The 19,432-nt window shown below is 41.0% G+C and overlaps 2 protein-coding genes across 3 annotated transcripts; both read left to right on the top strand.

The window, feature by feature from the left end:
• The first annotated feature begins 229 nt into the window (after positions 1 to 229).
• On the top strand, positions 230 to 5,220 carry lamp3 (lysosomal associated membrane protein 3). The gene is made up of 7 exons (XM_003458964.5): positions 230 to 426; positions 2,329 to 2,445; positions 2,971 to 3,053; positions 3,659 to 3,784; positions 3,963 to 4,035; positions 4,141 to 4,311; positions 4,814 to 5,220. Exons 1-7 carry the CDS (start codon positions 339 to 341, stop codon positions 4,951 to 4,953), a joined length of 798 nt encoding a protein of 265 aa, XP_003459012.1. The 5' UTR covers positions 230 to 338; the 3' UTR covers positions 4,954 to 5,220.
• Positions 5,221 to 5,628: 408 nt separating this feature from the next.
• On the top strand, positions 5,629 to 18,391 carry mccc1 (methylcrotonyl-CoA carboxylase subunit). Of its 2 annotated transcripts, none has more exons than XM_003458965.5 (19): positions 5,629 to 5,890; positions 6,378 to 6,421; positions 6,685 to 6,824; positions 6,957 to 7,052; positions 7,164 to 7,285; positions 7,379 to 7,526; positions 7,743 to 7,864; positions 9,158 to 9,269; positions 9,472 to 9,553; positions 9,661 to 9,788; positions 9,884 to 10,067; positions 10,341 to 10,450; positions 10,634 to 10,850; positions 10,931 to 11,017; positions 13,743 to 13,792; positions 13,999 to 14,136; positions 14,641 to 14,748; positions 16,503 to 16,574; positions 16,668 to 18,391. In XM_003458965.5, the coding sequence occupies exons 1-19, from the start codon at positions 5,835 to 5,837 to the stop codon at positions 16,797 to 16,799; spliced, it is 2,148 nt and encodes a 715-aa protein (XP_003459013.1). In that variant the 5' UTR covers positions 5,629 to 5,834; the 3' UTR covers positions 16,800 to 18,391. The 2 variants fall into 2 exon arrangements, with proteins under 2 accessions (XP_003459013.1, XP_025755376.1); XM_025899591.1 differs by lacking the exon at positions 5,629 to 5,890 and adding an exon at positions 6,000 to 6,126.
• Positions 18,392 to 19,432: the final 1,041 nt, after the last annotated feature.

Here is a 19,432-nt window from a genome sequence, read left to right as displayed (position 1 = left end):
GGGAATTGTAATCTTTCTTTCTTTTTCACTAGACCAGTAATATTTTCCCTGAAAACTAGGAATTCATTGAACAGAATGTAACACTTTCATATAATTTAAAACCTGATTTCTCTGAACACTAAATACAAAGGTACTTGCATTTAACAGCTGTAAGGCTTCACAACTTGTCTTTAAAAAAAAAAAAAGTTTCAGATGTGTCAGTGCTGAGTGAGGCAGCGGTCTCTGCCCCACCCCCTTTGTCACTTCACTTCCTTTGCACCCTTCATTTAGGTGTTAAGTGTTCAACAGTTTCACAATTAGACATCCAGGCACAGCTGCTGCACTTCTGATCCAGTGGCATGGCTATTCTCGTTTGTCTTCTAACTACGATGCTAAAAGCTCACCGAGGTGGATGGTGTCTTTTCTTCCTGGCTGCTGTTATTCCAGGTAAGTCTGATAGCATTCAAATGGAGTTCAACCATCCACAGACAGCTGACCTTAAACTCACTTGACAGGATTGTCTTTTTTTTTTTTTTTACATGTCAAAACCAAAGCTCAAAGTTCTTCCATTTTCAATTGTTTTACTCTCACTCTTTTTGATACTGCTGTTTCCACTTCTGTTTAAATGGTAATATTTCCTTGCAAGAGTGTAGTGTGGTAAATGTCATATATGAGACTGCACTGGTTTCCTCTCCCACACAGTGGTCTTTAGCTGTCCCAAAGATGTCGCGCTTGTCACTCTGTGGTTTCAGCAAAAAAGAGTGGTATGACCTGAGCCGAAGTACTTCTCATGCTGCATGCACTATTATCTGTGTCATTAAATTAAGCACCTTTTAAGGTGCTGTTTTTGTTGACTCATTTAAAATTACTTGACTTTTTTTAGCGTTGACCACACTCAGCCTTTTTTTTCCCCCACTTGCCTGCATAACCCAAACATAACATTTCAGAAATTAATGAAGACCAAAAATGCTAAATAATAACATTAAGAATGTTTGGGAGCCAAAGCAACTTGGCTATAAAATGACAAACCACAGAGCTGCTGAGCCCTAAGGCATGCAGCGTGTAAAAGGCTCTGCTGACTCAAGAACTGCAGAGCTCCAAACCTCCCCTGGCTGTAACATTAAAAAACCCATCAGCACAAAAGTTGTACACTGGGAGCTTCATGGTACTGGGCTACTTTTGTCCATATAGTGTACTTATTATCATCTGCTCCTCTTGTGTCCTGAAGGCTGATTACATTGCACCACTTAACCACTTCAAAGGGACCCCCTCATCATTGCTGTGCACACAGCTGTACTTTTCTGTTAAGCCTAACAACCTCTACAGCCGCTCCATGAATGCTTTTTGTTGCTATCACTAATCAGAAGTCTTGCCAAAATTATCTACTGAGAACCTCTTTACTATTTTTGATCAGCATATGAATTTTGAATCTCACATCTCTTAACTTCACTCTTTCACCTATAGAAGCATTGCAAAAATCAAACCTTTAGTGTCACATGATAATATGGAACTTCTTGTACACTTTTCATTTCCTCTCATCTGGATTATTATGACTTGCGCTTCAAATCCATTCCAGTGAAATTCCAAATTCTTTAAAATTATTTCTTAAGTTTATGTAAAGACCTACATGGACAGGCTCCTGCATCTGTCACAGACCTTGTCGGCCTCTCCGATCATTTATTTTAAATACACGGGTGGCCAAGCTTTTGCAGTTGTAGCTACTAAACTTTGGAACAGCCATTGTTGGCTAATCAGTTTTAAATGGCAGCTGAAAAGTTATTTTCATAAGTTAGCTTTTCCTTATTATTTGTTCACACCTTTGTATAGAAGTATATGTGCACAGTACAAATGAATGGATGACTGTATGTTTGAAAGCATGTTTGCGTATATAGTGTATGTTGACTTCTCTAATGTAAGTTTTATCCGAACAGTAAAGCACTTTGCAACTCTGTTTTTAAAATGTGCCACACTGTTCCACTTATTATCATGACTAACAGTATTCCAACTTATGCTCCTATACTGGTTCAGACAGCTCCAAATAACTGGAGTGCTCAATTGTTTCTGGTTCTCTGGGCTAATAAAGAAGTAGCTGTGTTGGACTGGAGTTAATGGGTGAAGGGCATTCAAGGTAGTGGACCTACTGCACTACCACCTTAATTCATTTGGCCATAGTTTCTCTGTACTTACTGAAAGAAAGAGGGTTCTGTTTTGTATTTTGTGAAGACTTCCACTGGGTTTTTTTTATTCATTTCCAAATGATAAACAACTTTATGCAAGGGATAAGGGGGAAAAAAACAAAAAACAGGGTATGACCAGACAATGAAAATGACAGGTGTGATCTTCTACCAGGTGTCCACTTTCAGAGCACTAACGGCTCCATCCAGCCTGCTTTGGACTCTGAGCTTCATGCCAAGGGTCGGATCTACCGGCCGGTCCTGCAGCCATCTGAGGCCACTCCTCAAATAGGTACACCTGATTTATTCCATGTATATGTATGGTCCAAATCCCCTGTTCATTTACAGCAGGCGAAGAGATGCTGGTGTAGTGGCACAAGAGGTAGAGGGACTTAAGGAAGACGCAGTAACCTTTAAAACTGACACAAATGATCGTCTGTCATGCTGATTTCATATTTTGAAGGCTAAGAATTGGAAGCAATATTGAGTCATAGTTCACTGTGCATACTGGAAGAATTTCGAGAAGGGAAAAAAAAAAGATGTTTGTGATGCAATAAACCACTAAAGTTTATAGCTGATATTAATCATCATTATATTATAAGATCTAAATATAAGTTGAACTGTATTTTGTTAATTATTTAAACTATAATAATTCCATCTGTTATGCTTCCTGCTACATGATCATGCAAAACAGATGGCATACAGTACATGTTCATTTGTTGACTACTATTCAGAGAAGAATGCAGATGTGGTGGCTTTAAAGGTGACTAACTGAAATATTTGAAAGTGACATGCTTTATAATTTTGCATGCTGCAGGAAAGTATGTGAGAAAAGACCCTCAAGGGAAACCCTGCATCAGAATTTCCATGGGAGCAGAGTTCTTGGTCACTGAAAACAAGGTCAGCGGGTGCGACTGGCTCAGCACTCTGTGTGCGTGCGTGTGTGTGTTACTGGTCAATGGCATGCTGCTGCTGCTGCTGCTGCTTTTTCTTTTTTTAAAAGTGTGTATTAGTATGAATTGTATTTTGTTGGTTTTCAGCAGTTTTTGCAAAAAGTGTGTGTGTTTGTATCAGCATGTCTTTGTGAGGTGTCATAATCTGGTTTCTCACTGCAAAAACTTCCAACTGCCGTCAGCTTATTTATTTTTTTCAGTTACAGTTGGATCGTTTCACATAAGAGTCAATCAGTTTGAAAGTCGTTTCCACCTGACCTCAGTGTAATCATTTTTTTTTTTTCTTTCTATACTATAAAAAATATAGATTAAAATTGAGACACTGGGCGTGATTGATTGGGCTACAATATTTAACAGACATCATCATCTGATTCTAAGTCACTTGTGAGGCGCTTCTATTTTTCACTGACTGATCCAGATGTGACCCAGCACAGAAGGAAGGATTTGCTTGTCTTTGGTTCAATGTAACGCAGAAATCAAACAGGAAAGTGAGAGGAAATGGTGACTTGTAATGCTGATCCTGAGCCTTTATTTTTCTCCTTTTGAAATCAGAAAACCTGGTATTTTGACCTGGACCCATCCAGAGTTGAGGTCACTGGTTACTGTGGCAAAGAAGAGGCTGTTCTCTCTCTCACACTGCCAGACAATGGTGCCAGCCTGCAGTTCAAATTCAAAAAGGTACAACACTCGTTCACTGCTGGGTGAACTCTCCATGTCATCCTCATGCCTGCTGTGGATACCTTTCTTCACATCACAGTCAGTTTTACTCAGTTTAGGTCTGCCTCATCCACGTTCACATCGAGGCTGTAATGTTTTGTTGTTTATGAATCAGCTCAAATGTTGTGTTTGTCCCCAGGAGAAGAATGTTTTCTACGTCATCGAGATGAATGCTCATTTGTCTCCCATGCCTGTCTGCAAAGACTGTTCCAGTAAGAGCCAAAGGAAAAGATGCAGCAAACAGCTGGTGTCTGATTCAGATGCCCTGCATACACTGAAAATGTAACTACTCTTGTGCTTCATCCTCTTCCCAACAGACAAGACTTACAAAGGTGTGTTGGCCCATGAAAAGCTGTTCAAAACTGCTAACGGTCGAAGCTTCACGTGCAAGTCTGAGAATCTGCTTTTGATGTCGTCTGAGCTGAAGATCAAGCTGGTTCCTGTGAAGATGCAGGCCTTCGACCTGTCCCATGGACAGTACGGAAAAGGTGACTAGCTTTCACAGCAACAAATGAATGGAAACTAAATATCTTCAGCCCAAAGTTTGCTTTTAGAGTTTGCTTCCTCAAATGTAAATAAATGGCACTTCTTAAACAGAGTAGCCAAAACAGACAGACAATCTCAGGTCGGAGTCCAACGTAAGACGCTTCTTACTGTTAAGCTCTTTCTCTTCAGCGCAGTTTCATTCTAAGACTATTTAACCCATGTTGGCTGACAATCTCTCAGACAAGAAGTTGAGGCAGAAAAAATGTACAAATTGGACAAAGTCTTACAACCTTCAGCCTTTTTTGTGATCAGTATAGGTTCCCATGTTTGAGAATGAGAGCTCTGTTATGATCTGACTGTGTGTGAAGACATCCCATTAGATGTTAAAAGTTTAATATTAGACATTAAATTTTTTATTGGAAAGAAGAATTAAAAAAAAAAAGGTCTCCATATTTTACTTAAATTCCAGACATAAATGCTGCTCTGTTTCTCTCCATGGTTCAGAGGTGGAGTGCTGGGCTGACTATAACAAGAGGATCATTCCCATCGTCATTGGGGCAGCCGTCGTGTGTCTCATCCTTATCATTGTGATGAGCTTCCTTGTGGTCAGAGATCGCCGCAGAGATGGATACGAACGGATTTGAATGGCTGAGAGTTTACTGTGAAACTGGACTGGGGGTGGTGGTGGGGGGTGCTATTAACTTGTTCATACATTTGTTCTTTCACTTGTTCTTTTCCTAAACCTTCATTTGGCTTGTCACATTCTTCTGTTAACAGCAAAGACAGTTTGTCTGGTATTTACACTTTTAATAAATAAAACATTTTTTAAAAATGTTGTCTTTTTTTGTTTTTAACTCTTTTTTGTTGTTGTTGTTGTTGTTGCTTTCATTAATGTCTTGTGTAATTTTAATTGCTGTATTTTTTTTCACTGTATGTTCAAGAGTTTTCTGATAAATTTAAGATAAGGAATATTTTTAATCGCACTAGAAAGCTATAAATGTCATTAAAAATATATAAATGGGTGTGAGAGTGCAGACTAAACATTAAATAGTCTCTATTCATCATGCTTTAAGAAAGGGGGAAACTAATACTCATTGCATTATATTGTACTGCAAAAATTAAAAATACTTGAAAAAATAATTAAGGGATAAATGACTAAATAAAAAATAAATACATTCAACGTTTTGAATGCAGTGAAATTTGTACTTTGAGTCCCTGTCAAGTTTTAATTCACCAGCTTTTCGACAGAGAAATGCTGCCATCTGCTGACGACTTTTGGTAACTGCAGCTTATTCACCGCCTCCTTATCTTCCCTTCTAATTGGCTGTCGCCCCTACGAGTCCTTGGAGAGGTCAAAAATAATGATAAAGAAATTTACCGGAGAGTCGCTGTGCTTTTGAGATATACAGTTTAGTCGTTCACATTTCTCTTGTTGGCTTATCCAGTCCAGCACCGAGACCTCTTTTTCAGGTGCTCATTTAGCCTGTCAGCTAGCTAGCACAGCTAGCCTCAGCAGCTGGTGGCTATGGCTGCAGTTATTTTAAGTTTCCCAACTCTGCAAGGCCTGAGAATATTCACGCAGTGAGTACCTAAAAGCACTGAATGGCTGTTATGACTTAAGAGAGGGTTTGACAATAAGCGCTCTCGTTTTTAACGCTAGCTTACAGGTGTCAAGTTGGGAGGCTATCCAATGTTATTCTCGGAGCTAAGCACACGGCGCTAGCATTAAGCCTGTGGACACGACTTCTGACCTGCAGAAAATGTTCTTTACATTCAACACCGAGACGCTGTCCTGATATATATGAGAATGGACCAAGGTTAAACGGCTAGCAAATTGACTGCTAGCGTTGCTAATGGTGCTAGCATAACATGTAGATGTTTGTAGGAGCAACCTCGCATGCTGTCTAACTTGGCTCAAATTAGCTAGGTCTTTGTTTTTGACTGCAATGTGTTTCTTGAATGCTTCTTGTGATGAACTGCCTGTGATACTGCTGTGTGTTGCTCTAGCAGCAGCTCAGCCTGTGTAGTAACGAGTGGTGCTGAAGTTGTTATTTCTGGCTCTCCACAGGAAGCTGTCATGGAGCACGAGAGGCGTGAGGCTTGTTTCAGGAGGTGAGGAAGCATAAATATAAATGCAAAACTTCCAAAAGACTGAGTAACCACAAAGAGTGATGCAGAAAGTCCAAAAATCACATCCACTACACAGAAAAGCAACATGCAGCCATTTCAGGAGCTGCTAGTGTTCAGCATGTTTGTTTGATTAATCTCGGAACTGATCACTTTCCAATTTTACAAATACTGACTAGCACACACTGTACATCGAAGACCATTACCTTGTTGAGGTTGTTTGGAGCAGTGATGTCTGTCTTTTCCAGGGGTGAGAAGGATAGAAAAGGTGCTGATTGCCAATCGAGGAGAGATTGCATGCCGTGTGATGCGTTCAGCCAAGAAGATGGGTGTACGCTCAGTGGCGGTGTACAGTGATGCAGACAAACACTCCATGCATGTAGCTATGGTAAGACACTGGATCCTTTTACTTTATAAGAAGTAGTTGTTTATAATTCCCTGAAGCTGCCTTTAATTGATAAAATATGACATTGTTTTTGTTTTGTGTTTTAAACCTGTATTTGCTTTGTTATTGTTCAAGGCAGATGAAGCCTACCATATTGGCCCTGCACCCTCCCAGCAGAGTTACCTCTCTATGGACAAAGTTTTGGAAGTGGCCAAGAAATCTGGATCACATGTGAGGAATTGTTTTCATTATAGTATTTATCTTCTTTGTAACGGTTCTTTTAAAAAAATAAAAAAAATAAAAAAAATAAACTTATTTTCTGTTGAAATGTTGTATCTGCAGGCGGTCCATCCTGGCTATGGTTTTTTGTCAGAAAACACAGAGTTTGCTGAGGCATGTAAACAGGAAGGAATCATCTTCATTGGGCCTCCCTCGTCTGCCATCAGAGACATGGGCATTAAAAGGTTTGGACTCTTTGCTGTAACCCAAATTTATAGGAAAGAGAAATAATAACAGTGTGTTTCAACTCATGTGTTTTATTTTACTTTGTTTTTCAGCACATCCAAGCATATCATGTCAGCTGCTGGTGTGCCAATCATAGGTGGCTACCATGGAGAGGACCAATCTAATGAGAAGTTGCAGGCAGAGGCTGTCCGGATTGGATACCCTGTGATGATCAAAGCAGTTCGTGGAGGAGGGGGGAAGGTGAGAGGATGCATCAGAGCAGGCAGGCCGCGAAGTCAAGCTTTTGTCCAATCCTGGCAGATCAGCTGATCTCAGTGCCAGCCTTTATCAGCTGACACACGTCAACACCGTGACAGATTGACATTAAGTTGGGCCCAGAACAGAGTTATGCTGTGAGTTAGTCAGTCAGCTTTAGACTGTTGCCACCCTGACTCATCTGTCTTTAAAATTTTGCAGGGCATGCGTATTGCACGCTCAGACTCTGACTTCTTGGAGCAGTTGGAGTCAGCACGGCGGGAAGCCAGAAAATCCTTCAATGACGATGTCATGCTGATTGAGAAGTTTGTGGAGGACCCCAGGTAACACATTTAACTGTTAACCAGGCAGTTTTCAGCACCACCGTGTGGCCAAAATGTTGTCTTGTTTTTGTGACGGAGAGGTAGGGCTGTAACTGAAGTTGATTTCCGTAGTCGACTAATTTGCCAGTTCTTCTTTGATTAGTCAACAATTATTTTAATAACTCTGAACTCCACTTCCTGTGGGCAAACCTCCTGTTCTAGGCTCCAGTACCACACCTGTTTAAGTCTGCCCACCTGTGAATATCACTCTGTTGTCTCGTCCCACCACAGCAAATTAGAATAATGACCCAGGAAACATGAATTTGAAAATAATCAAATGTGTTTTTAACATTACTCAAAAGGACTGTCAGAATATAAAATAAATAAATAAATATATTTGGGAATGCAAATTAAATTGCTAGTAGTATTTAACAAAAAAAAGTGCAAATAGGAAGGGTGTAAAAATGGCTTTTTTCCATAAGTTCGAATAAAATTCAAAATTAAATCAAAATTATTTTTTTACCCAGTCTGAAATCAGAAGTTTCCGAAGTTTAGAGATGATTCAGTTTATGAATTCACGATTGCAGTGGACATGCGCTCATGTTTGAGATGTTGTTCCCAGCAGCAGCTGATAACCAGGCTAAACATGACTGTCATGACTGTGCATGAGCCTCTTTACAGGACAAACTCATCTATGCGCATGTGCTTAATACTAGTAAAACAGAATTAGAAAAGACCTAAACTGTTTATATACATAACTAATTATTGATATGAACCCACAGATTAACTACCTAACGTTAGGTGGAAGAGGGAAAAAAAAAAGTAGCAGACAGTGAGTTTCTGACAGATAAGCTAACATAGAATAGAATATCATAGAATAGCAATATCCTTTATTGTCCCTCATTGGGGATATTCACAATAACATAAACATTACTGGACAATTATTAACATAAACAAGGTATCAACAAGATGCACTAATGTAACTCCCCAAAACTGACCCATTCAGAGTTGACGTCACAGCTCCAGGGTGCCGGCGTTTTAAATGCTGGTGCTCTGCAGTAGTGCTGTCTCAGCTTTGCACAGCCTGCTTTCACCTTTGTTTTCTGTGCAATGCTTTCACATTTTTTAAACTAAGAACTGTTCTTCTTCGTTAGTATTGAGTGCAGTCGGCAGAGGATATATACTGTCCTCATAGATTCCTGTAATGTATTGCAGTTATAAAAACAAATTGACGTGGTTTTAGAATATGATGTGTCGAAGGTAAAATTCCATGTTGACAAGTTTTTATAGTTATCATATTCCTGTGTCCTGTAGACATGTGGAGGTCCAGGTGTTTGGGGACATGCACGGCAATGCCGTCTATCTGTTTGAGAGGGACTGCAGTGTTCAAAGGAGACATCAGAAGATCATAGAGGAAGCACCCGGGGTGAGTGAGTGATAAAGTTTGAACAAAAGTTAAGAATAAAGAATAAATTTAGATCAACACATCTAACTGAAATGATCCTGGCCTGAGGTTAACCTCGTGATAGCTCGATCGGCTATATCTGGAAAAAAATTCTTCTGTTGTTTCCCACTTAAATGAACATGTTTCTGTGTTGTGTGGCATTTTTCAACTGGATTTTTTACAGCCTGGTATAAGCCCTGAGGTCAGGAGAAAACTCGGAGAAGCAGCGGTTAGAGCAGCCAAGGCTGTCAACTATGTTGGAGCAGGTAAAACACTCACTCTCCTGCATTCATCGCACCAGAGTCATCCAGACTCGCAGTAAAATAGCTCTTGCACAAGCAGGGAGAAAAATTTTGTTTGTCTCACTGTGCAGGTACGGTGGAGTTCATTATGGATGCCCAGCACAACTTTTATTTCATGGAGATGAACACCAGGTTGCAGGTGGAGCATCCCGTCTCTGAGATGATCACTGGAACTGACCTGGTGGAGTGGCAGCTCAGGGTGAGGAAGGAGGGAGGGAGGGAGGGAGGGAGGGGAAAGCACAATGTCTTCGAGGTTTTATTGACAAAAAACTGATTTGTGAAATTCTTTTCCAGGTGGCAGCAGGGGAGCGCCTGCCTCTCCTTCAGGAAGACATAATGCTAAGGGGACACTCGTTTGAGGCTCGTATCTATGCTGAAGACCCAAATAACGACTTCCTTCCTGGGGCGGGGCCTCTGCTGCATCTCTCCACTCCCTCACCAGACCAACATACACGTATAGAGACTGGCGTCAGAGAAGGTAGGAGTCAACTATATATACAAATAAATAAATTTATTTTTTACCCTTTCTTTTTTAGGGTATTAGTTTCTATGCTAAGGGTAGATATTGTCATAACGATGGTGGATTGCTCAGTTCTCTCAAGTGTGGCGCCAAAGCTTTAGCTCTGTCCTGTAGCTCTTCACTGCTGAGCCCCACATATTTCTGGCCCACAACATCAGAAATAGGAATCTGTTCCAGTAAGGCACTAATAAAGTTAAATGGTGGGAGCTTTTAATATGTGTTTGGTTTCAGGGGACGAGGTCTCGGCACATTATGACCCAATGATTGCCAAGCTGGTGGTGTGGGGAGAGGACCGATCTGCTGCCTTAAAAAAGCTGCGGTATTGTCTACGACAGTACAATGTAAGATACAAATGCACACTCTTAAGTGATGCTTTGCATGTCGTGCTGCTGAATTTTTTTTTTAGATGAGCACAGGATTTACAAAAAATTTACTATAGCCACTGTGTGTGCGAGCTTCAACAATCAATGCCGAACACTTGAAAATGATGTTTTTGCGTCCTGTCTGTTCGTCTGTGCCCTCAGATAGTAGGACTAAACACCAACATAGATTTCCTGCTGAATCTTTCGGGCCACCCAGAGTTCGAGGCCGGAAATGTGAGCACCAGCTTCATCCCCCAGCACTACGCTGACCTCTTCCCCACTCCGAAAGCACCTTCTGGGGCAACAATCTGTCAGGCAGCCCTCGGCCTGATACTACAGGAGAGGAACCACACACTGGGATTCACCCAGAGCTCCACTGGTGAGGAGACCGAGATGATATTGTTTGGATCAGGACAAATTACAGCTGAAAAACTAAGTCTGTGCATCTGTGTTTTCCAGATCCTTTCTCCCCATTTGGCTCTAGCAGTGGTTGGAGAAACAACATCCTGTTTAACAGAAATGTGACACTACAGGTGGGAGATAAAAGTAAGTGACAGCCATACTGCGACTCTGTTGCCAGTTATTAAATTGCAATGACTGGCAGGTTAATCAGATTATGAATTTCTGAGATTTTATATGGAAAAGGCCAACCTTACTGTGTGTGTAGGTTCTGCAGAAATCCTTTTCTGGACATTATTTAACGTCGTAAGTCAGGAGAAGGTTGTGATTTTACTTTTTATTCAGTGTGAAACTGGTGACATTAATCTGTGATAGCCCAGCTAATGGATTCCTTTAAAGGTCTCACTACATTTATTGTGAGTCTAGACTAATAGTCGTAGCAGCATAAGTAAGGTGAGCCTTCAGGGTCACCTGAACTGTACGCTTTATCAAAAACGAATGGATCGAGTCTAATTTTAAAAATAAAGGGTGTCTGTCTTCCACAGACTGGGTCCACGGGACAGGTGCCTGCTTCCCTTTCTACTTTTAGAAACTAGGAACCGCAAGTAAGCTTGCAGTCTGAGAGCAAAGTGCTTGGTACTTGGACTAAAGTCTTTAAGCTATGGTGGGGCCTGATTATTGACATGATTTTAAATGTAATTGTAGATTTTTCTTGGAGCCAATGAAGAAAAGTAATATGAGGGAAATCTGATGTCTTTCTCATCTCTGTTTGTACTCTTGCCTATTATTTTTAGAAGAAGCCACCCAGAGTAAAAATCTGGTTGGATATCATGTTTCTAAAATATTTAGGGCCAAATACAGTATCCTCAATTTTATCTGAATTTAGGAGACGAAAATACAGGTGAGCCAGGGCTTTGTGTCTTTAAGATACGCTTGTAATTTAATTATTCTTTTAATAAGGTTTCATAGATAAAGCTGGGTATCATCTGTGTAGCAATGCAAATGTGTGCAGTGTTTTCTCACTGACATCTGTGTGTCAGGAGGACTCCTTGTGTATATGAAGTGAAGCACACTTAGGTCCATATACACACTGACAAGTTTAGTTTTTTTTACCTGTTTACTGAAACATATTCTAATTATAGTTATACAGTGGACATGGACATAATATGTAGACTCAGTTTTCATTTGGGGGTATCCACAATTAAATTAGATGAAGTGTTTTGGAGTTTCAGCTCCTTAATATGTGCAACCTCTTTTTAAAGTAATTGGACAATGAGGTCACAAGGCTATTTCATGCACAGGTGTGGGCAATTCCTTCGTTGTGTCATTATCAATTAAGCTGCAATGAAAGCCGCTGCAGTAAAGACCTGACAGGGTATTAAAAAGGAGGAAACCAAGCATCTGGTGAAGTCCATGAGTTCAGGACTTATTTTCAGTTATTTAATTTGTTCAGTTACTTTTCAGCCCCTTGAAAGAAAGAAATTATGTTAAAAAATTTCTTTAGTTCCTCAGATTTTTTTATGCAATGTTTTTGTTTAACCCATTCAATTATTGGTAATTAGTTGCAATGTACAGAACCAAAATTAGTAAAAGTTAACTCTGTCCAAATAATTATGACCCTAACTGTAGTTACTGTAGATGCAATTCAAAGCAGTGCAGCATGTTTCCTTTAATCTAGTCTAGACATAGTCTGGTGAAATGTTGTCAGAGGTGTCAACTGCTGCACTGAGGTGTTTTCCGCTGTCAGAGGCCACAGGAAGATCATTTGTAACCTTCACTAAAGCTGTTTCTGTGCTGTGACGAGCTCTGAAACCTGTCTGAAACTCTTCAAATAAGCCATTCCTCTGCAGATGATCTGTTAGCTGCTTGACAACTACTCTTTCAAGGATTTTTGAGATAAAGGGAAGGTTGGAGATTGGCCTATAATTAGCTAACACAGCTGGATCACGTGATGACTTTTTAAGTAATGGTTTAACTGCTGCCAGCTTAAAGGCCTGTGTTACTTAAAAGGTGAATGTAAATTAGTCACATTTAATTAATGAAGAAATTTCTTTGAGTCTTGTAGGAATGGGGTCTGAAAGTCACATTGATGGTTGTTAAAAGTCAACTCGGAAAGATCAACAACAGTTATTAATCAGTTCTTGGCTCAACAGAGATCTGGATGTCATATTTGCAGAAATGCATATATGTGCTCCACATGTGGGCTTGGATACACACTGGTTCAGACTGGGGGCATGTAAGCAGATCATCTTTGTCCGGTTTCCCTTATTTGACAGAAAGTTTAAGCTTTTCAATTATTTATGATCATTAGATTAAACAAAGATCTATGCTTAAATGGAAATCTAATCAACAAAACCGATATAAAAAGAGTGATTTTTATTAGTGACGCTAGTGGCTTTGTTTTTGCTTTTGGGGCCCGTCTGATTCGTCTTTATGCAGTTGATACAGATACACGTGTATAAGCTTGTGTGTGTGGTGACTTCAGGTTATGGATTTTAGTCACTGGACTGTTTTTGGAGGTTTTAAATCTAAAGAACGACACAATGAATGAAATCTTGTATGAAATTGGCTGAAGAAATTGTAGAAATGTGTTAATTTCAGTTTGCAGTCAAGTACAGTTGGGACTGACTCATAATCCGATTTAATGATTCTGTAAATAATTAAATTAAAGCCTGTCTGGTCTGTGACACATTATTAAGGAACTTGTATTCATTATTCAGTATTTCTATTAAAAAATGTCACTGAAAAGCTAAAAATAAAGCAGACAGCAGCAGCTGAGGGACTTATTTAACTAAAGACTTTGTGTCAGTCTCTCCTGTCTCTATCTCAAGACTGTTTTTAACAGGTTTTTTTGTTTGTTTTTACCATCTAGAAGTTGATGTGGTCATCATGTACAACCAGGATGGGAGCTACAGTATGCAGGTGAGCTGAGAAACTTTTTTTCGCTACAATTACTTAATTCCGTTTTATAATCTGTATATTTTGGGTATTTATTAAAAGTTTTCTCTTTACAATAAAAGTAAAGTTCTCCAAATTTGTAAATAACAGTAGTACAATATGGGATGCCGGCGCTTAAACAAACCCAGGTTACTTCCCATAAAGGCATCACTTCTGCTTTCTTCTTTTAGGTTGGTGACGAGGTGAACCACGTCACAGGGGAGGTGGAGATGGAAGGCGGGGCATCGTTCCTGCACTGTACTGTCAATGGCGTCAAGTCCCGCCCTAAACTTGTGATCCTGGACAACACTGTGCACCTGTTCTCCACTGTATGTATCTGTCCTGCTGCAGGATCTCATGCTCACTGACATGCACAGTGTACAGATTTGTATTTTACATATTCCTCAAAACCACTGAAATCCGAGTTTTCATCTGTCATGTTGCTTGCAGTGTCTTCTATGCAAAACTCTTTAATGTTTGGTGAGTGATGGCCCAAAAAAGGCTTAAATGTTTCCCAAACATAGAAAAGCGACTTAAGCAGGAGTGGAGGGAAAAGTGGCCATTTTAACCTCAGCGGTTTTATTTACAGCTGATTTATTTTGCCTATGCAAAAGCTCCTTCTGGAGGTTTAAAGACGTTTTCTCCTCACCTGTCGCTGCACAAACTGTCTCTGTTTCCACTCCTAAGCCTTTGTCATCCGTTACATCTGTTGACCCGAGACGAAAGTCGACAGTCTGACATCAGGGGGAATTAAAAACCTGTTTCAGTCCTCTCACCTCAGCTGTCAGCGAGCTGTCACTGCACTTTCTGACGTCTTTACCTCTTTGCTGCAGGAGGGAAGCTCTCAGGTGTCTGTTCCCGTGCCAAAGTATCGGGCTGGTGTTGGCGGCTCAGGAGCTCAGGGTGGAGCCGTGGCCCCCATGACTGGAACTATAGAGAAGGTGACTTTTTCTGTTGCGTAAAGGATATACCTGTTTTTCTAAAGTTTACTTTTAAGGTTCAATTTGAAGTTTAACTAGTTTTTTTTTGGGGGGGGGGTAAAAAGCTGTTCTGGCTCAGTAAAGTTTATTCACCAGTTAAAATGCAGTCTTAGTGGATATAATAACATAAAAATACATCAATCACAGCCACTATTCTGACATCAGTAACCCAAAGTCCATGACATAATTTCCTTAGGGATAAATAAAGGATTCTGATTGATTAATGGAGCCTTAGGCCACAAACTCCATCCAGTCAGGGAACAAAAGTTTGACATTTTAGGAAATATGCCGATCTTTTTCTTTTTTTTGCTGATAATTAGCTAAAAGATCGATGCCACTGTCATGGCTGTGAGGATAAATGTTGAGCAAGTAAGTGGTTTAGGTTTTGTACTTTTTAGTATTTAAAAAAAACAGACCCACATCTACTGTACGGGTGCCCTTTAGGCTTATTAGTATAATTACACAGCTGTAAGACATAAAGGTGCAGTCTGCTTATTATTAGCTTTACATGCTTCATGCTACATGCTAAGGGATCCGACCTCTAACCGTTGTTTATACAAAAGTTAGAATAGTATCAGTCTGTTTAGCTTAATTTTGATAGGAAAATAATCACATTTCCAGTTTGGTATGTTTTCATCTGGGATTCTGCTAGAATATCTTCCATAGTTTGGAGCTCTTGTATATCTTTCTGGGCCTTGGTGTAGCTCTTCAGTTCATCCACTGTTTGAAAAAGTAGCTTCAGCTTCTTTTGATTGGCTGCCGCTTGAACAGCATCAGCATGTAATCATGTACAGCAGAAAATAAGGACAATCGTAGTTGGTGCCCTCGTTTTTCTTCAACTCGTAACAAGGTGTTAAGAGAATATTGTATATGATCAGCTATATGAAATGTATCTTTTTATATTATTATTAAGCACATGTTTAAATGACTTTTTACCTAGTAACTTGTGTGATGAACCGATGCAGCTACTAACCGCTTCCTGTCTTCAGAGAACATTTAGATGTAGAAAAGGGAAAGTCCCGCTACTGGAGTGATGATGTTATCTATGTAACAAACACACATACACACATACACACACACACACACACACACACACACACACAATACAGACAAACTTGTATAAATAAATGTCGCAGGCAGTCGTGGGGCGCAGTTCGTGCGTTCTACAACTGCCCCTCGCGAGTGAAAAACTTCTGCAGTGTTTGTGTGTTTTCTGAACTCAGACGTCTCAACTGAAGAACGGCAGGGTGATTTAAAGAAATCCCCTGTCACAAGGTAACAAATAAATTTTGCTTAATGTCGTCAGCTTCTTTTAACACCTGCTCTAAATCAGTAGACAACAAAATGCCTCTGCTTCATGCCTCCAGTTAACTCACTGCTCAGACAGATGCAAATGCTGCTTAACAACAAGTTAAGCAACTGGTGATGACTGGAGAGTGATAGTAAATCCCTCTGCCTTGTTTATTACATGTATGGGGGCACGTCTGGGTGTATTACTGCTTCCCTCAAATCCACTAGCAGCTGGAGCAATGAGACTGTGGAGGATAAGAGCACACGGAAAAGGATTTCAAAAGTAACTCTCAGCGTTGCAAGGAAGAAGTCATAATACTGTGTGTTACTTCTTTTTTATTTCTGAGCGACATCATTGGTTTGGTTTTATTGTATTGGTTTGAGATGAACGTCCCCCGTGAACAAACCGCTGTTCTTGTGTGCAGGTGCTGGTGAAGGCCGGAGATAAGGTGACTGTGGGAGACCCACTGATGGTCATGATAGCCATGAAGATGGAGGTGAGGCACTGATGATTCTTGCCTTTTAGCCGGTGTACACACACAATGCTGAGTTTCTAATGATGTCACCTCTTGTGTTTTTTGCCTCCGCAGCATACGATCCGGGCGCCAAAGTCAGGTGTGATCAAGAAGGTTCTCTTCAGCGAGGGCTCTCAGGCCAACCGCCACGCTCCTCTGGTTGAGCTGGTGGAGGAGGAAGAGCAGGCGGAGGGGAGCAGCCAGTAAACACATCAAAGCTGCAGTTACACTAAAGGTAGAAGAGGGCTAGCACGTGGAGGGAAAGCTGTCAGTGTGAGCGAGTTTTGGCCTCCCGCAGGATTTAAATCATCTGTTCGACAAAGAGTTTGGGTCAGTCTGAGAGAGACGTGGCAGCCGTGTGTTTGCTGGATGTCTTCCTGCTAAAACTTCTATCATGTACAGCGGCGCTTTTTACTCAGCAATTCTTGCCTACATGTCAGCATTTCTCAAAGTTTCGGGGGGCATGAAACCACCGCAGTGGGGTGTGGATGACCATCGGGGAAATATACAGTTTGCAGTGCAGCGAGTGTGATTTACGCAGAGAGAACAAGCGAGAGTGTTTTATTCCACTAGAAGCTGATCTGGATTCGTCTTCATCGGCAGATCCATATTCTCTTTCTGCTGTCAGTGAATAATCTCTCCTTTCTGTGTTGGTCGGTGTCAGGCTTGTCGAGGGTGCAGTGATGGTTAAACCTGGTGAAATCCTTTCTGTTAGACTGTTTCCTGCCTTTAGTTTCTTTACTGTTTGTGTGTTTAAACAATTTCTAGATGAGAAATGAGACTTTTTTTCCTATCAAGTACAGTCTAAATGATTCTTGAAGAAAGTTGGGCTACTCAGTTACAACAGAATAATCATCAGTAATTCTAAATACCGTAATGTTGATTTCCAAAATGTATCTGATTATTTACCACAAAAATATCTTTGCTGGGGATTTTTATTGATCTTCAATTGCAATTAAGATGAAAACTAATGAACGAGGAAGGAAAAAAGGCAGTTTGAACGTTAGGCACAGGCTAGGGGGTTGAATGCAGCGCCACAGAGACCTGAAGGGAATAACCTTCGAACACCAGGCAGACCAGGTGAGATATCCCTGTCTGTGTCTCCATATCGCAAACGGGTTGTTCTTCCCTCTACGTCCACAGCTCTCAGTGGCATTTTGATCACGTTTAGGAAAGAAACGCCTTACTGTAGCAAACAAGCGATTGGGGAGCTTTTCTCTTTAATTTCTGCTCTCGTATTCTCGCCATCGCAGCAGATTAAACTCTCCTGACTTTGACAAGTTCAGCTCATGTCAGGGCACATTAACAGCTTTCTCATTAATGGCTTAAACTCCTCTGAGGAGGCTTGTTACAAGCGCCAACTTATACAGTTGCTGCGTTTTTCCTGCAGAGTCATCAAACATGTGTCGGTTCCCTGAATTGGCACTCTGTCACCAAAAGCTACCACTCCTCCAGCCAGATTACTCTTTGATCAGAGGCTCTTTGCTTTAGTCTGGGCTTTTCAGGGAGGGGTGAAAGAGCATCGCTGTACAGGAAAGGAGTGCAGCAAGTTGACAACGTGAGCACAAGTCGTTTTTATTAATTAAAATCTGGCCACTCTGTGCTTCCAGACTGACTCCAAACTCTCCATTATTCACACTCACAATACCTCTCTGTCACAGTTAAAACAAAAAACCACAGGTCTCCTTTAACCCTTCACTCTGGTGCTGCCAGCACTCCAGAGTTCATTCTGTGACGAATCAGTTTCATGTGCAGCATTTCTGCATGCACTTGTCTCTCGGTTCAGAGTAGCTGCTGAAGGATGAAGTGTCGGTCACGGAGAGATTTTGGCGGACAGATGGTTTGCATCCGCGTAAATCCAGTGACTGAGTGATCTGCCACAGAGACGTGAAGTGGATCGCTCTCTTCTCACTAACCGGTGTGCTTTGAGATCTTGTAGACTAAAACTGTCAGTATGAACACATTTCCTGGATGGTTTGTAGGTGTAAAATAATAAACTAGTCAAATTCTGTAATAAATGTTTTTTTAAAGTATAAACTGTCCCGTGTCGTCACTGATGCGCCTGTGTTTGGGTTTTGAGTGTTTGTGGCTGTCGTGTCCTGGCGTTGCCTCCATCAGAGCTCAGTGTGACTAATGGGAACAGCTGCGCGCCTGTGCCGAGCCCTAAATGCTGTGTGACGGGATGTGAAAATGCCTGCTACACCGAGGATCTTAACTTCATCCACGCGACTGTGACTCGGGGCTTCACGCTCTGTGAGCATCGCTGCCTCACGCTGGGAACAGCTGAGACAGTCCACGTGCACCTGCTTTTACAGGTGCAGCCACTGCAGCACTTCTCACTCGCTGTCCTTATTGAAACTGTTTGTTCAACACACTCTGTTAAGCTTGTTAAGCCTGTTAAACACAGAACAGCCGGAAACTGAAAGGCGTGTGTTTGTGCTCACACATAAGGAAATGGGTTGGTGACTACCTTGTGCCAGTTCCTGTTCATACATTGTTTAAATCATGGTGACCTCAGTGTGGTTTGGGCCTCTGCATTTTGAAGCTTCAGTGCTGGCGCTTGTTTTTGAAGCTAGCAGTTGACTTGCACGGATGGTAGGATGGTTTGCTACATTCTCAGCTAACCTAGTTAGCTTGGTTAGAAGACTGGCATTTATAAACTAAGAACCAATTGGTGCTAAGCAATGGACCAGAATTTCAGTCACTGGAAGTGAAGTTCAACAAACACAGCACTTCTGAAATGATCTGTACTGCTAATACACTCCAACAGGATGCATGCACACATATAAGAGGTTCAGTGTAATGACTCATAGCAGATCAGGCCTAGCAGGCATTATTTG

Source organism: Oreochromis niloticus, linkage group LG17, assembly GCF_001858045.2.
Source record: "Oreochromis niloticus isolate F11D_XX linkage group LG17, O_niloticus_UMD_NMBU, whole genome shotgun sequence".
NCBI lineage: Eukaryota > Metazoa > Chordata > Actinopteri > Cichliformes > Cichlidae > Oreochromis > Oreochromis niloticus.
Note: the sequence above shows the minus strand (reverse complement) of the source record. Positions and strands in the feature narration are given on the sequence as shown.

Coding starts and splice junctions, on each gene's coding strand:
- mccc1 (XM_003458965.5), top strand. CDS start 5,835: ATGGCTGCAGTTATTTTAAGTTTCCCAACTCTGCAAGGCCTGAGAATA. Junction 7,053..7,163: donor CCAAGAAATCTGGATCACAT/GTGAGGAATTGT, acceptor TTGTATCTGCAG/GCGGTCCATCCTGGCTATGG. Junction 11,018..13,742: donor ACTACAGGTGGGAGATAAAA/GTAAGTGACAGC, acceptor TTTACCATCTAG/AAGTTGATGTGGTCATCATG.
- lamp3 (XM_003458964.5), top strand. CDS start 339: ATGGCTATTCTCGTTTGTCTTCTAACTACGATGCTAAAAGCTCACCGA. Junction 427..2,328: donor CCTGGCTGCTGTTATTCCAG/GTAAGTCTGATA, acceptor ATCTTCTACCAG/GTGTCCACTTTCAGAGCACT. Junction 3,785..3,962: donor TGCAGTTCAAATTCAAAAAG/GTACAACACTCG, acceptor GTTTGTCCCCAG/GAGAAGAATGTTTTCTACGT.